This window comes from Leuresthes tenuis, unplaced genomic scaffold, assembly GCF_036924035.1.
Source record: "Leuresthes tenuis unplaced genomic scaffold, fLeuTen1.0.hap1 SCAF_16, whole genome shotgun sequence".
NCBI lineage: Eukaryota > Metazoa > Chordata > Actinopteri > Atheriniformes > Atherinopsidae > Leuresthes > Leuresthes tenuis.
This window is the reverse complement of record NW_027325370.1, coordinates 5083709-5097851: the sequence shown is the minus strand read 5'-3', so window position 1 is coordinate 5097851 and position 14143 is coordinate 5083709. Positions and strand designations below refer to the sequence as shown.

Below are 14143 nucleotides of genomic sequence, written 5' to 3'. Positions count from 1 at the left end.
TATGCTAGTAGTTTTTTCTCTCTCTCTGCTTCAGATGCTGCAGCACAGGAAATGAATGCTTTAGTTTCAGTATGAGATGTGTGAACAGCTCACTGAAGAGTTGTCTCTAAAGAATAAAAGGCTGGATATTAAGTGTAGCCTTCTGTTTGGCTCGTAAAGAAGTTCTGCCTCATTAAGATTTGTAAATTTATGTAGCAGTTTCTTCATTTTTACGCTTTCAGTGAAGGGTCAAATGTTACTCGTCAATCTTTGAGGGGCAGATTTGGCTGAAATCCCACCGTTTTCCCCGAGGCGGCTGCACGCCACGACACTCTACGACTGGCCACCTGAGTTGGGCCAAAGACTCAGCCACAAATCTATTACATTCTGTTTATTCTGCAAATACATTTGTAAAAATTGTACATCAAGCTGAAGTATGGAACTCTAGTTTAAGTTCACAGTTCTTTTACAGTCAAACTTATTCAATAAGAAAGTTCCATTAGAAAAAAGAAAATACGTACAGGTCGGTGACAAAGAAGCACTTGATGCTACAACATACCACATTCCATACAGTCTACCGCATGGTGACACTTTTTCTGCTTTACACACCACAGGGTGCTTGCTTGCCTTCTTTGGGTGAAATAATTCCAGATGTCTTCACATACTGAACGGTTTCATGTCCGACTTAAGCCGGCTGGAAATGACAAGTGAGAACAAAGATGTGCTGTGAACAGCCGAGCTTGCGCATCTAAAGTAAGCTGCAAATATGAAAAGCAAGAGCATGAAGACAAAACAACAGAAATGACGGTCATCTAAGGCCTCGGCAAGCACCCCGGAGCAAAGACTTGTGCATTTTTACGTATCTCAAAACGAATAATGAGAAAGGTCCAAGCCCAACCCCCACCCTGATCAGGCCTCAATCTCCAACACGCTAATACTTTGTTTTTCCTCCCCTCAATCACAGCATGGCAGCACAACGCCGTGTGCCTCAACCACCACATCCTACCCCGCACCTCGGTCTGCGAGGTGTCGAATGTTGGAGAGGTTGCTGGGTGTAGCCGAGGCCTAACAGCAGGAGGAGGGAACGGAGTGGGTGTGGGGAGCTAGTGGCTTTAGCGTCCTGCTCATGTGGCGGGGGAGGTCATGCCTACCTCTAGGGGTGGGAGTGAGAAAGAAAGGAGGAGGGAGGGAGAGACGCATGGGGATGAATTCAAGATCCATTTCCATCCAGTGATCCTGTTACAAAACGCATCTGCCAGCTTTTAGTCGGACTCCCAGAACAAAGACCACCTGCATTGTGAACTCCATCCGCACACAAAGACCTCTTCAATCCGTTCCTGTCAAGACAGAAAAGAAATTAGAAAAGTCCATCACTCTCTTCACATTTCTAGATGTATATCATTAACATACAGTGTGCTGGTGTCAGATATACATTTAAGTCTGAAGTAAATATCTGTCACAGCATGTCTCGTTACTCAGAACAACATGATTGTGGCTTCCACCTCAACACGTTCATATCACCTAATGGACAACTACAGAAACAATGGTGGTGCTTCAGCTCGGTTATTCATTTTAACACCCAACCTTCCTGCCAAAAGGCAGGCCTCTTACTTGTAATTTGAATATTTTGAATTTTTGGACCATTAGCCTCTCAAACGGATTGTTACAATTATTCTATGCTTACACTCAACAGCGGAGAATTCATTTAGTTGGAGACCCTTTCGTTCACAGGTTACTTTCCCCACATAGTCGATCTTAATCAGTAGGATTCATGAAAAGTACCACTGCACACATAAAGATCACCTTTAGTAGTATCTACAGTGCTGTCAGTGTTGGCCTCCTCTGCCTCTGTTGCAACACCACACACTGACTGCTCCATTTTCTCCTCCGTCCCGCCTCCTGGCTGTGGCTCCAGAGGGGAGGATCCAGTTGTCGGTAGCTCTGCTGCCACTCCTGGTATAACTGGTCCTGTTCCTGTCGTATGAGCAGCTGCTGGTTTGCTGCCGGGCTGAGACGCCCTGGTAGAAAACCAATGGCGCACCAGGTCCGTCGTCACACCGCTCGTCTCAGCCAGCTCCTGCAGCTGCGAGGCAAGCATAAATTGATAGAAAAGCTTTTGTCAGTTTCAGATGCACCTGAAAGTCAGAACGTGGGAGGACACGTTACATTTTGGTGGCAATGTGGACCACCTGCTTTAAAACATTTACACAACATATACTCCAGCTCTAAATCCCCATGCAATATCCTTCAGACCGGTTTAATAAAATATTCTGCAATATCGCTACCAAGAAAAATAAAAAAATGGATTTATATCATTCAGTTATATTAGTTTTATATACTTAAAGACACAATGAATAAATACACAGTTTACAACTTTGTCAAGGATTATAAAACAGCCTGACCTCCATGTGAGAAGAACAAGCAGGCAAATGATTTACCTGCACAGCACGAGCCATTAAGCAGCTGCACAGTGAGGCAGGATATTACTGACAGTGCGTGCCTACGTCACTGTATTATCATCCATTTCCAATGCCAAGCTGTACATTTCAAGGTTCATACGGTAGGCTTTCTGTATCAATATTTTCTACTTTGCATTTCTTCTTTTCAACAGGAAGGCACTTACAATGTGACTCAGAGAGAGAAGAGGACGCTTGTTTGATGCAAAAATGGAGGAAAAAAACAACAATTTTCTTTGCTTCTGAAGCAAACTGATGCTAAACTAACTTAAGCAATAATAACTGCAGTACATTTCGAGCTTTGGACTTCTCCAGCTTCAGCAAATGTGAATCACCATAAGACGTTTTCGCTCAGAGGAAAGTGGAGTTCAGAATGTAAGAGTAGCGTCTTCGAATGTCATTCGCAATGAACAAACAGGCCCTTTGAGTCTCAAGCTGTGACAGTTACTAAAAGGGCAGAATGGACGCCTGAGTTCTGAAAATTAAATTCCATCAAAGACAAATAGTTTCACAACAACCACAGAGCTTCCTGCTGCCTTTTTGACACACAATCCCCTCTGTGATCATTGATGAAAGTCTTTTGAAAAATAATGATTAGGAGGTACGATTGAACGTCAGACATAATCTTATAAAAGCAAAACAAAAGATCGAGCAAATAGGAAATTAGAAACTAAAGAAAAGTTTCAGTCATTTGCTTATGAGCCCCCAAAATAGCTTCTGCTTTGAGAAACGTATCTCTAACAGCGTAAAAAAAGCAACTTAAGAGTTTTAACAGAAACTCTGCATCTTTTCTCTCCTACTGAGACTTTCAGTCATTTGGAGTCAACAAACAAATGAGGAAAAAAGCGTCAAACACTATTTGTTGTCATCAATACCTGCGTCTCTTCCAGCCTGCCATGGAGGTCGAGGTGGGCCTGGAGGATCTCTGTGTTCTCCTGCTTCAGGTCCTCCTCCAGAGCCATGTTCTGGTACTCCTCCAGCCATTTCAGCTGGCCGTTCTTCTGCACGTAACGACAGTCGCCAAACCAGCGCACCACCTCAGGTCTGGGAAGCCCAGAGCCGGAGATCAGCTCGTCATACTGAGAGGCGCTGGGCCACTGGGTCCGAGCGTAGACTTGTTTGAGCAGGTGCAGCTGCTCTGCTGTCTTCTTGCCTCGGACGGTTGTGGGTTTGGGAGAATGGGATGTTTTTGGGGTTGGGGTGGAGGCCTGGGCTGGTTTGGAGGAGGAGGCAGGTGTGCTGCTGGATTGAGGCGATACATTATCCAACCCTTCGCCCTCTGGTTTGCCGCTGGCCTCCGTCACCTTCAGCATCTTCAGATTTATCTTAATAGGGTTGACTTTTGGTTCTCCGGAACCATCATCCCTCTGTCTCTGTTCCCCATCAACCTCCATCTCCTCCTCGTCATCTTTCAACACCTGCTCTGCCTCCTCTTTCTTTTTCTCGACTGCAACTCTCTTCCTCCTCTCAGCAAACCACCCATGAATCTCCCGTCTGGTCATCTTGGTCTCAGATCGCAGTCTGTCCACTTCCTCTCCTGATGGGTCAGTGTTCTGGGCAAAGCTGGTCTCAAGGGCCTTAACCTAAGTGTGTGGAAGAACAAAGTTAATAACTGACAGCAACTGACGGAGAAGTTCAATCAAAAAAATAATCTAAGAAATAACGACAAGTGATTTTTCTTTTTGTGTAAATCAAAGATTCTCCACTAAATGACTAAGTGAAAGTCCTTTAACAGCTTTATCTCATGGTTTCATCTCATTCATGGCTTAACACACAGTAAGGTTTGAGTCTCACCTGGTGGGGTTCTCGCTCCTTGTACCGGATGGCTGTGAAATCCGGTGAGGGTGGTCTGGGGAATCGGCGAGAGGGTGTGGTGGGAGAGGTGGGAGTCTGCGTTGCAGATGGGCTCAGGGGGGCATTAGGGGAGCTGTGCTGCGCTGTTTTTGCAACAGAGTTGCTGCGACTTTCTGACAGATCCACGGGGGAGGAACTGCCAGTGACAGCGCTGCTCACAGCTGTACTTGAACTGCTCCCTGCAGGGCTGGGCTTATTCGGCCCTCCTGTGCCGGAACGCGTGCCTTTCTGGTTGCGGAAGTGGTAGCGCCGGTCGCTGAACCACTTGCGGACCTCTCGCACCGTGAGACCGGTCAGAGCAATGAGGCGGTCCACCTCCTCCTGGTCGGGAAACTGGCTCACCTGAAAACTGTCCTTCAGGGCGCTGAGCTGCTCCTGAGACTTCTTGCCCTTGTAAAAACTGGGGTCCAGGAATGCGTTGACGGGTGTCCGAGAGCCCAGCGTGCCGCCAGGAGGAGCTGCAGGAGAGGGAGAGGACGATTTGGAGGCAGGGGATGAAGCCTCCTCCATTTTGATGGTTGGAGAGTCTCTGGCACAGAGATCGACATCTTCTGTGCTTGTGCTAGTTGTGTTGCTGGTACCGTTGGTATCCTTACTCTTCTGACCATCACTGCTTGTTTTGCTCTCGCTGTTAACAGCTTTGCCTTTCGTGGTTACCTTGCTGCCACTCTGCTCAACGTTGGTGTCGGTAGCTTTGCCGACATCAGTGCTGTTAGCACTCACATGGCTGCGGTCACTGGAGTCTGCATTAGCACTGCTGTGTTTCCCACTGATGCTGCTCACCTTAGCATTACTATGATTACTGCTTCCAAGACTAAGGTTGATGGCACCAGCTTGGCTACTGCTAGAACTACTGGTATCCCCTCCACCACTTTTACAATTATTACTCCTGCTAATGATGTTGCTCCCTGCACTGCTGCTGCCCACTGTGCCCACCACCATGCTGATGCCTTTGTCTGCCACCAGGGCTGCAGCAGGCCGGGCCTGCATCATGGGCCGAGCCGCTGCCTGGGGCTTAGGTGTGACAGCCAGGGCCACAGGAGCACTGCTAACCTGGATACCATTTGCCACCACAGGCTGTGTGACGATTACCCCTCCCTGGCTGACAAGAGATCCCTGAAGAAACTGAGGGATCCCCGTGGCCCCCAGTGAGGCAGGCAGGACTGTGATTGTGTGCTGAGCAGGGCTTTGGTGACTCTGGGTCCGGTTCTGTGTGGTGACGGGTGCTGTCTGAATAATGGTGTTAAACATCTTCCTCCTGGCCTCCTCTATCTCCTCAGGAGACCAGCTAATGCCTTGTTTCAGTCTCTGAGCTGTGAACCAAATCTTGATCTGCTCCTCTGGAAACTTGGTGACCACAGTCAGGTAGCAGAGCTCAGCCTTTGTGGGGTAAGGGAACTTACTGAATGAGGTCTTCAGGAAGGAGGACTCGTCCATGGAGGCACTGTAGGTGGGGATGCTGCTCAAAGGAATCATTACCTGACAAAAAGTGGGAAAATCATTGCAGGAGATTACAAACTGTATATCAAATCATACCCTCCAGAACAATACTAGAACACAAAAACACCAAGTACCTTTGGGAGATTTTTTGAGGATGAAGGTGAGGAAACTGAGGAAACGCGTGAGGAGGCTGTGATTGGTGCAGAGTGGTGAAGGCTTCTGTTTTGAGCTACAGAAACCACCTGAAGGGATTTCAAAAACATGTAATGAAGGTGCGTTCAAGTGATTAAAAAAGATGACATTAAGACACGAAAACAGACTTAAGACAGCTGCACTAAAAGATAACATGTACCTGTGTGATGGGCGTCTTTAACATTGGTAATGCTACAGAGCCGTTCACTATCTGGATCGCTGAGGGCAGTGTGACCTTACTCGTTCCATTGTGGACAATTGTAGGGACATGTGTGACTGTCACTGAAGCAGTCTCTTTTCTTTCAGTCTCTCTTGGTGCAGAGGTAGAATGTGGCTCTGAAGACAGCTCCTCAGAGACCGGGTGAGACACCACAATCCGTTTAGGCTCCGATTTGCCCTTTAGCATCTTCATAATCGGGGTTTTGGTGATGGAAATCTCGCTATCCTTGCCCGTCTCTCCCCGGCTCACTAGATTCTGCTCTACAACGACCCTCCTGTCCCTTTTTCTCAGCTGCAGAGTGGTGTTCAATGTGCTTGGGTGAACCCTGGCATTGTGAAGGGCCAGCCCCTCAAACTTGGGTGCCGAAACGCCACAGCTCATGCAAACGAAGCTGGGGTCTGCACGGAAGTCTGGATGCCCGGTGTATACATGATCCAAGAACAAGTTAAGGTCGTGGGTTTCGAAATTACAAGGCTTACATGTATAAGTGCCAGCACCGTCCATATCAGCATCTCCCGCCTCTGGTTTGGAAGACTCACCAGAGTCCAGAAGGCTATGTCTGTGACCTCCAGAAATCCTGGACTGACGGAGGAGAACAGGAGAGTCCTGCTCAACCTCCTCTGCAGGGCGTATAATCTTACTCGGGATCATACAAGGCGTAGAGGACTTCCTCTTGCTGGCCATTGTGTGATCTCAGGGTAGGGAAGGCTGGTCAAATGGCTGAGAGCACGGCGTGAGAGAAAAGATAGGGTTCTCGTTTACTATAGACCAGGCATGGAGAAAGGAGGATGGCCGAGCTTGTCCATAAGTCCAAGTGGTTCTCTCTGCAGTTTATAAGAAAATCCTGGGAATGAGAAAGAAGAACATGTTTGAGTACAATCAAACCATCAATCAACAATCCAATGTGATACACCTGTAAGTAATTGAACAGGTTTGGGATTTTTAAGACACAAAGCAGAAGATGTGTGAACTGCATACAGAGCAAATGAGGCAGAGAAAGCCAGTTTCATCCCAGCCAGAAGAAAAAAAACGGGTGCGTCCAGGTGAAGAACGGCTAAAACATCAACTTCGCAGGTAATATGTGGAATTGCCCTTTAAAAAAATCCAGATTTGTTAACGAATATTTAATTTCAGCAGAGAAATCAAGTCTCCTTCACCTCCCTGCCTCAGGAAACTCAAGGCTCTCTCTTTTATGAGAGCTTTCAAACAAGCTCAGTCTTCTTCTTCACTACAGGCTTTTTGGGAGAGCTCCTGTCCTACCCCCTTCTTCTTTCCCCTCCCCCACACGACTCCGTCTCACTTCCCCATTTCAGACACACCCCCACAGAGACAGAACACTGTATTTTTTAATCCACAGCCTCTGTAGCTACACTATACACCTTTAGAAAGGCTGCAACAGAAATATCCACTTGTGAATGTGCTGCTTCAGATAGAGTGTACTTGACAAATGGGCAAGTGGGTGGTTCAATGGATGTTCCTTAGAAAGATGTGTTCTCGCCAACAGAGGCACAGACAGCACAGATACAAACACACCTGCATAAGAATGCTTCAAATGCTTACTACACCTCCAGACTCATTGTCTTCGACAAAATGGCGAAGCTTCCTGTGGAGGGCTTCGCTCCTCCCTCCTTTCCCCAAACTCAGAGGCAGTGATGCAGTATGGAAGGACGGCTCGAGGGCAATTACTCCACCAGTCACTCTGTCCTGACATGACACCTCACGCACAGAGGAGCAGAAGCTCAGAGGTTCAACATCTGAAAGACTTCAACAGCAAAATCCAAAAATCTCAAAGTCCAGCCCACCCCAAGGCAGATTATTTACTTACAAATAAAACACGAAATCCTTCCCTTCTGGTGGGCACCCCAAACCTGACCTGCTCATACTCCTGTTTAGCATAAATCAAATATTTCCAAGAACTGGTATCAAAGTGAAACAACCTCTGTGGGTACCAGACCGTTGCTGCCCCATCAAACCTCCGTCAAGGTGTTCAGCAAAGCCACAGCGTTTTCACTTGATAAATCTACTCTTCTCTAATCAAAGAGAACTATGGGCAAATGTTGTGTTTCTCTTGTACCTACAAACGGACACGAAATCCTTGGTTTGCCACACAAAGGTCATGGTACATTAGCTCGGAGTCCAGTTAACCCCCACAGGACCGGGGAGTGACAGAAGGTAAAAAGACTTCATTATGCTGCAGTCAGAGGCCAAATTCAACCCTGGTCCCAGATAAAAAAAACTAAATAAATGTCATTCTTTATATCTTGATAACAATAACGAGAAACCCAATTAAATCAGTGATGGAAAAATAATTGGATCCTCCTCTTTTTCTTTTTTTTTCCAGAGTAAGACGAGCGCATCTCTCTCTTTGGATCCGAGTGTGAAGGGTTAACAAGCAATTGAGGATTGCTGCTGTGAGGGAACGTGATGCCCCTCTTCCACACTCTCACCCCCCCTACGGAGAGTAACTGCCCTTGGCTTGGGCCACTGTGCGCCCCTCCTACTCCCCTGCCATTCAGTTCTGCATCAGGGGGCACCGTGCTGCCAAGGCAGTTTGGTCACATGACCAACACAAAGGCTTATGGGTGGGCAGTCGCAGCCATCCATCACGTGGTTCTGCTGGGTGTGGGTGGCAGGCAGGAGGAGAGGGAGAGCGAATGGGAGATGATGGTGGGGGATGGGCAGGCTGCTCAGGGTGAGGAGGGGTGTTAACTCTCGTGGAGGAAGCACTGAGGTGTTTCTGTGAGGAATTTTCCTCCCAGATACCCCCCCTGCAACCAACCTACCCCCGCGCTTCTGAGCCCCCTTCTTGCTTAAAACTGCAATCACACAGTGCTTCCCTCCCTCCTCGCTGCACTGCAAAGTCTGGAATGTTCTGCCAATGGACGTAACCTGAAGTTCAGCCTCAGTGTCTGCCTGCACATACACACACGGTCCAGAGGCGAAACTGCAGCTAAAAAGGTCACATAGTATTAGAGAAGAAGAACATCCTAATGAAACGCACACACACCGCAAGAGTTTCAGTGACTTCTAACCTGTGAAAAATCAGAAACCACAACGGCGTGAACAAAGCAGCTGAAAGGAGCCACAGCTAATCAAATGGAACCAGCAGGGACCCAGAGGCCTCACACCGGTGATGCCTCCAACAGCACAACTCCAGCCATCATCAGCAGGAGGAAATGAGCAGCTCACGTCTCAGCAATGCCAGGCTCAGACAAGTTCTGTTGACTCACTTGCATGAGCGCATCGGCTGAAAACTTCAATGTGAAACATTGTGCATGCGCTGACTGACCATGCAGCGATGCTGGGGTTAGTGTCTGTTAAGTGTCAGCATTTGCATGTGTGGGTTTCCTGTGAGATTGAAAGTAGAGAAAAGGGGTTGGGTGGGCGGACTTGTGTGCTCGCGCTTGTGTGTGTATGTGGCGTGCGGGGGTGGGCGCTTGCCTCCCAATGTGTGAAGCTTGTTTACTAAGGTAGAAGCTGCCATTTTTACTGTGTGCGTGAATGTCAGATGTCTCCCAGTGACACACAAAAGACCATGTTTTTGACCTCTTGATTCGAAACCCATGTTGTCTTTGCCTAATCAGCGGCTCAGTACAGCATGACCTCCTTTCATCCTCTGGCCCTACTTGCCTCGACCAAAGTACAGACCAATAATAGCTCAGACACACTCGAGCAAGATGGCAGCTTGTCACTTAGCTGAGTGTACAGGTGTAATATTGTTAGCTGTGAGTGAAACAAACCGTACCAACTCTCATAGTAGGACAGAATCTAGGTGTACAACACAGCCAGGCCTTCTCTCGTTTACTCAATTTTTTGCTTCCCCACTCCTCCCCCCCCCAGCTTCTGAACGTCTCTGCACTCTCCTTCCCCTCCCTTCCTCCCACTGTTCCCTCTTCTCCTCCCTCTCCGAACAAGTTTGGCCCAGGGAGACAGGTCGGCAGCGCCACTGGTGTGTTACTGTCCCCATGGCAACCACCTCTTAACCCCCCCCCCCATCCCATTTCTCTTCCACCAGCTCACTTCTCCAAAGCATACGCGTGTGAGTAAACACACACACACACACATCTCTTATGCCATCCAGTCCTTGGCCCGAACGGGGCTTGTTTGTTCCACACGCCCCTGTGAGTGGTATTTGGAGAGTCCCAGCCCTGCTCCTATTTCAGTGCCTCCCGCACGCGGTGTTCATGTCTCTCTGCTAGGTGTGGTCATCGTCTCCAAGGCGTGCTATTGGGCAGAGCTGATGGCGTCTCTTCCTGTTAAGTCTCTGTCCAGACATCTGCCATGCTGCCTTGTTCCTTGCACACTCTGTGGCCCTTGTGTTTGGCCTGCAGCAGCTTAAGTCTCACAGGGTTTCTGTATTCACTGTCGGAAACACAGGTACAAATTCGTAAACAGGCCCAAAAACCTGGCAGCCGCCACCTCTTTCAGGAAGGGCCTGAAAAACAGCTTCTAAAAGCCAATTATCGAGTATCACACCCTCGCAACAAACATCATTTTCCATATCACAGTGCCTGCGCACACGTCCTCCGACGTGTTTTCTTGTGTCTCTTAACAAAAAACGGCTTGTCCGTTACTACCTCCCACCTTAAACAGGCACAGCGCTGGCTAATCTCCTCCTGTCAATCACTTCCAAGGATTCACTCAGTTATATCCCAGCTGACAAACACAGCTCGCCACTACATACACTGTAGATGATGTGTGCATCTCAACTTGGGTCCACAGCCGTCTCAGTTCTTACACAATACTGGCAACAATACAGAAACCTCAATTACAGTGTTTCTACAGTGTCATTCCCACCAATCCCCAACTCTCCATCTGGGCTTCTCAGGTCAGGGAGCGGAAGGCTGCGTGGGCTGCATTGCTGTGGCCACTGCCGGTGCATGCGTTAAAACTGGGCTGCTGAGAGGGGAGGGAGAGAAAGATGGCGGAGCACCATGCTCTGTGTTGTCCAATCTAAAATGGCTGACATCACAAGCTGCTCACCATCCAAGCAGAACAAGAGGCTGCTACTGCTGCTGACCCAGACCTGCCCGCTCAGGACGTGCGAGTGGCTCCTTTTCCTCCAGAGCCCTGAAAAGGCTCTCGAGCAGTCTGTTTTTATTTGGTCAGACTTGGTGGAGCTCTACATGTAAATCGTCATTACACGGGTCGGCAAAGGCAGGAGGAGCAGGCCACTGATGAAAGTTAGGAAAGTTAGCCTGACAAAAGCAGATTTTTTTATTTTCAAAGAGAAGCTGGCAATGCAAAACTAAAGTGATTTTTAAGGTAAGAATTAGGCCAAAAGAGAGATGTGATAGTCAATACAAAGAAACAACATGAGTCAACTGCAAACCTGAGGGAAAGGAAACAGGGAGGCGCCGACGGAAGGAGGGGTGTACAAGTCAGTAAGATGAACAGCTATGAGCTCAAGTCATCGCCATGGCAACACAATGAAATACAGCATGAGGAGGCACAGTCATAGTAATAATCCTAAAAGTTTTAACACATTCTCGTCTGTGACTAACAATTAAATCATCTGACTTTCTTCAGAATCACTGTTCCACGTGTGGTCATCAGTAGATACAGGGAAACTAAAGTTAACCATCTACTAAACTGTAGGTGACAAACGGAGAGGTGGATTAGGCTGTGTGTCTATACCTGAGACTCACTTGGACGTCAGACACAAATTAGCTGCCTGGGAAAGCTTTGCTCTAATCCCTGGAGTGACGAACACTCATGACAACACTGACATGATAAATGACCATGGGAACAGTTTGGAGACTCATGAGTAACTGTTAGGAAACACGCAACAAGACTAACTGAGCTGCTCTCATGGTTGATGCAAAGTGTCAGAAATCAGAAGCAGCAAATCAGAGCACGTGATCAGAAACATCAGAACAGCTCTTGATGAAAAAATATAAAGAAAGAAAGCTAAAGCACAGTAAAATACTTACATATTTTAAAAGGCAACAGATGGAAAACAGCATTAGTGCCAAGTGCAGGATTTCTAACTTCTTCATTCATAGCACACTCATAGAAATTGTGGGGGGGTGGGGGTGGGGGGTTTCTGCCGCTTACTTTACGGATCTGGCTTTAATGTCAACAGACAACATGTGATTGCAACTTATCCGAAACTGGGGTTGCAATAATTGCGAGCAAAAAGCTGGATTTTGTCAAATAGCACAGAAAAGAAGCGGCTGCACAGTTAACGCTGGGTCCCTGAGCGCAGCGGTGCCAGACATATCCGAAAATGATGCATCTTCCGCTCAAGTTATGCGCAGTGAGCCCCAACTCAATGGGCTCGTCTGTGCTATAGGTTTAGAACAGTGTAACCAATTCACCGTGGAGGTAAAAGCCAAGCCCCCCCCAGCCCCCAAAAACCCTACACTCTCTCCCCCCGTTGGCTGTCGCCATTTTAAGCAGGCGACATGCAGCTGGCCAGCGCTGCTGAGCCAAAGCCCGCAAAGGTGAGGCTTCATAACTGCTCGCACAAGTTTGGGAAAGGTGCGACGTGAGCATAAATGTGTATGAGGAAAATCACACTCACCTCGCTTTGTCGCAGCTCAGTGTTTGCGGCGCAGGGATTAAAAAGTTTACACTGACAAGGGCTCAGAGGAGGCTGCAACAGACGGGAGGTTTGGGCTTCACTGATGACAACTTATAGGTGTACGACCCCTCTGTTCATCGGCTGGTGATAAACGTCACACCGGAGCCAGAGCGGTCCCAGCAACGACCCCCCTCTTTTTGCGCTTGTTTATTTCGAGTGGCTCTCTGTTATAGCAGGCTGTGGAGGGGAGGAAAATACGACGGACGTACCGAGGGAAGAGACGCACACGTGACGCAGACGTCACTGACGGTTGAGTTGGCGTGAAAGCTCGAGCTCCGCCGTGGAGAGAGAGCAAAAGTGAGCGAGACATGTCGTTCTCATTTTGACCCGACAGCTCAGACTGGGTCGTCTTTGTCAGCGTTTCGGTGGAGTTAGAAAACGTTGGCAGTCCAGGTGAAATGTGATGTTCCAGCTGCTCACACCTGTCCCCCTCCCAGGTAACCTCTCTTAAAGAGATAGTGCCTGAAACTGATCCCAAGCTAACAAAACACGACAGAAAGCACATGTGCAGCAAAAATATGGTTCATCTGCTGCTTGTAATTTCAAAGTTCACTGAGGACAAAGTTCTGTTTCTATGAAAGTATGAATTCGAGGTTGGATTCGAGTTAATTTCAGGCCTCTTTACTTCTGCTCTGCTCATATCTCAAAGGGAAATGCTCTACTTTTTGCGTCAAGACATTTATTCATCAGCGTTATTTGATTTAGACAATGTGATGTTTTCTTTTCAGACAAACTGCCCACAGTTTCTGCTACTGGCTGCAGATGAAAAGATGAATGGTTTATCCGTTAGTTATGTGACAGACTGCTAGTTATTGGCTGGGAGCACTTGTGATGGCGTTTCTCATTGTTCCCTCATTTTTGCTGTGACTTGTGAAACTGATTTATCATTACTAAATGAAATAATCGGCTGATTTTAGATTAGCTTTTAAACCAGCCCCATCTCATCCAAGCACAACAGTAATACTGTGCTTTTGTAGGATTGCATGATGAATTCTAATCTAATATCTACAGAAATCTTTGACTCTCCTGAACCTCCCAAAGAGGTTCACTCGGGTAGAGATCTGGTTTCTGTGAAGGCCACAGCTTAGGAGTTGCACCATTTTTAGAGGATTGGACAACCCCTTTTGCGTGGGAAAAACCCAATCACACAGAATAAGTTTGAGTAAAGCTGCAGCGGACTTCCTCTGTCAGAGGACAAGTGAAACCAAACTGCTGATAAAAGTGTCTCCCACTGCACATCTTATTCTAGATTCAACTGGACATACTCTGCGTTATCATACTGAGCCTGTTATTGAGCATGAGTGTTGAGCAGCATGCATTCACTGACCCCTCCATTCACATATTCAGCTTTAACCTTCGATCATGATTTAATTTGTCATGTATCTCCTTGTAAAACTTGATCAAACCAGATCAAAC

General features: G+C 47.6%; 1 protein-coding gene across 3 annotated transcripts; it reads right to left on the bottom strand.

Annotated features, from left to right (window-relative positions):
- Nucleotides 1-357: 357 nt before the first annotated feature.
- zhx3b (zinc fingers and homeoboxes 3b) lies at nt 358-13193 on the bottom strand. 3 transcript variants are annotated; one of them, XM_072366460.1, is made up of 7 exons: nt 12937-13193; nt 6082-6985; nt 5864-5971; nt 4230-5768; nt 3311-4018; nt 1783-2062; nt 358-1316 (listed from the first exon to the last, which is right to left on the bottom strand). In XM_072366460.1, the coding sequence occupies exons 2-7, from the start codon at nt 6823-6825 to the stop codon at nt 1306-1308; spliced, it is 3390 nt and encodes a 1129-aa protein (XP_072222561.1). In that variant the 5' UTR covers nt 6826-6985; nt 12937-13193; the 3' UTR covers nt 358-1305. The 3 variants fall into 3 exon arrangements, with proteins under 3 accessions (XP_072222561.1, XP_072222560.1, XP_072222562.1); XM_072366459.1 differs by lacking the exon at nt 12937-13193 and adding an exon at nt 12668-12927; XM_072366461.1 differs by lacking the exon at nt 12937-13193 and adding an exon at nt 9688-9800.
- Nucleotides 13194-14143: the final 950 nt, after the last annotated feature.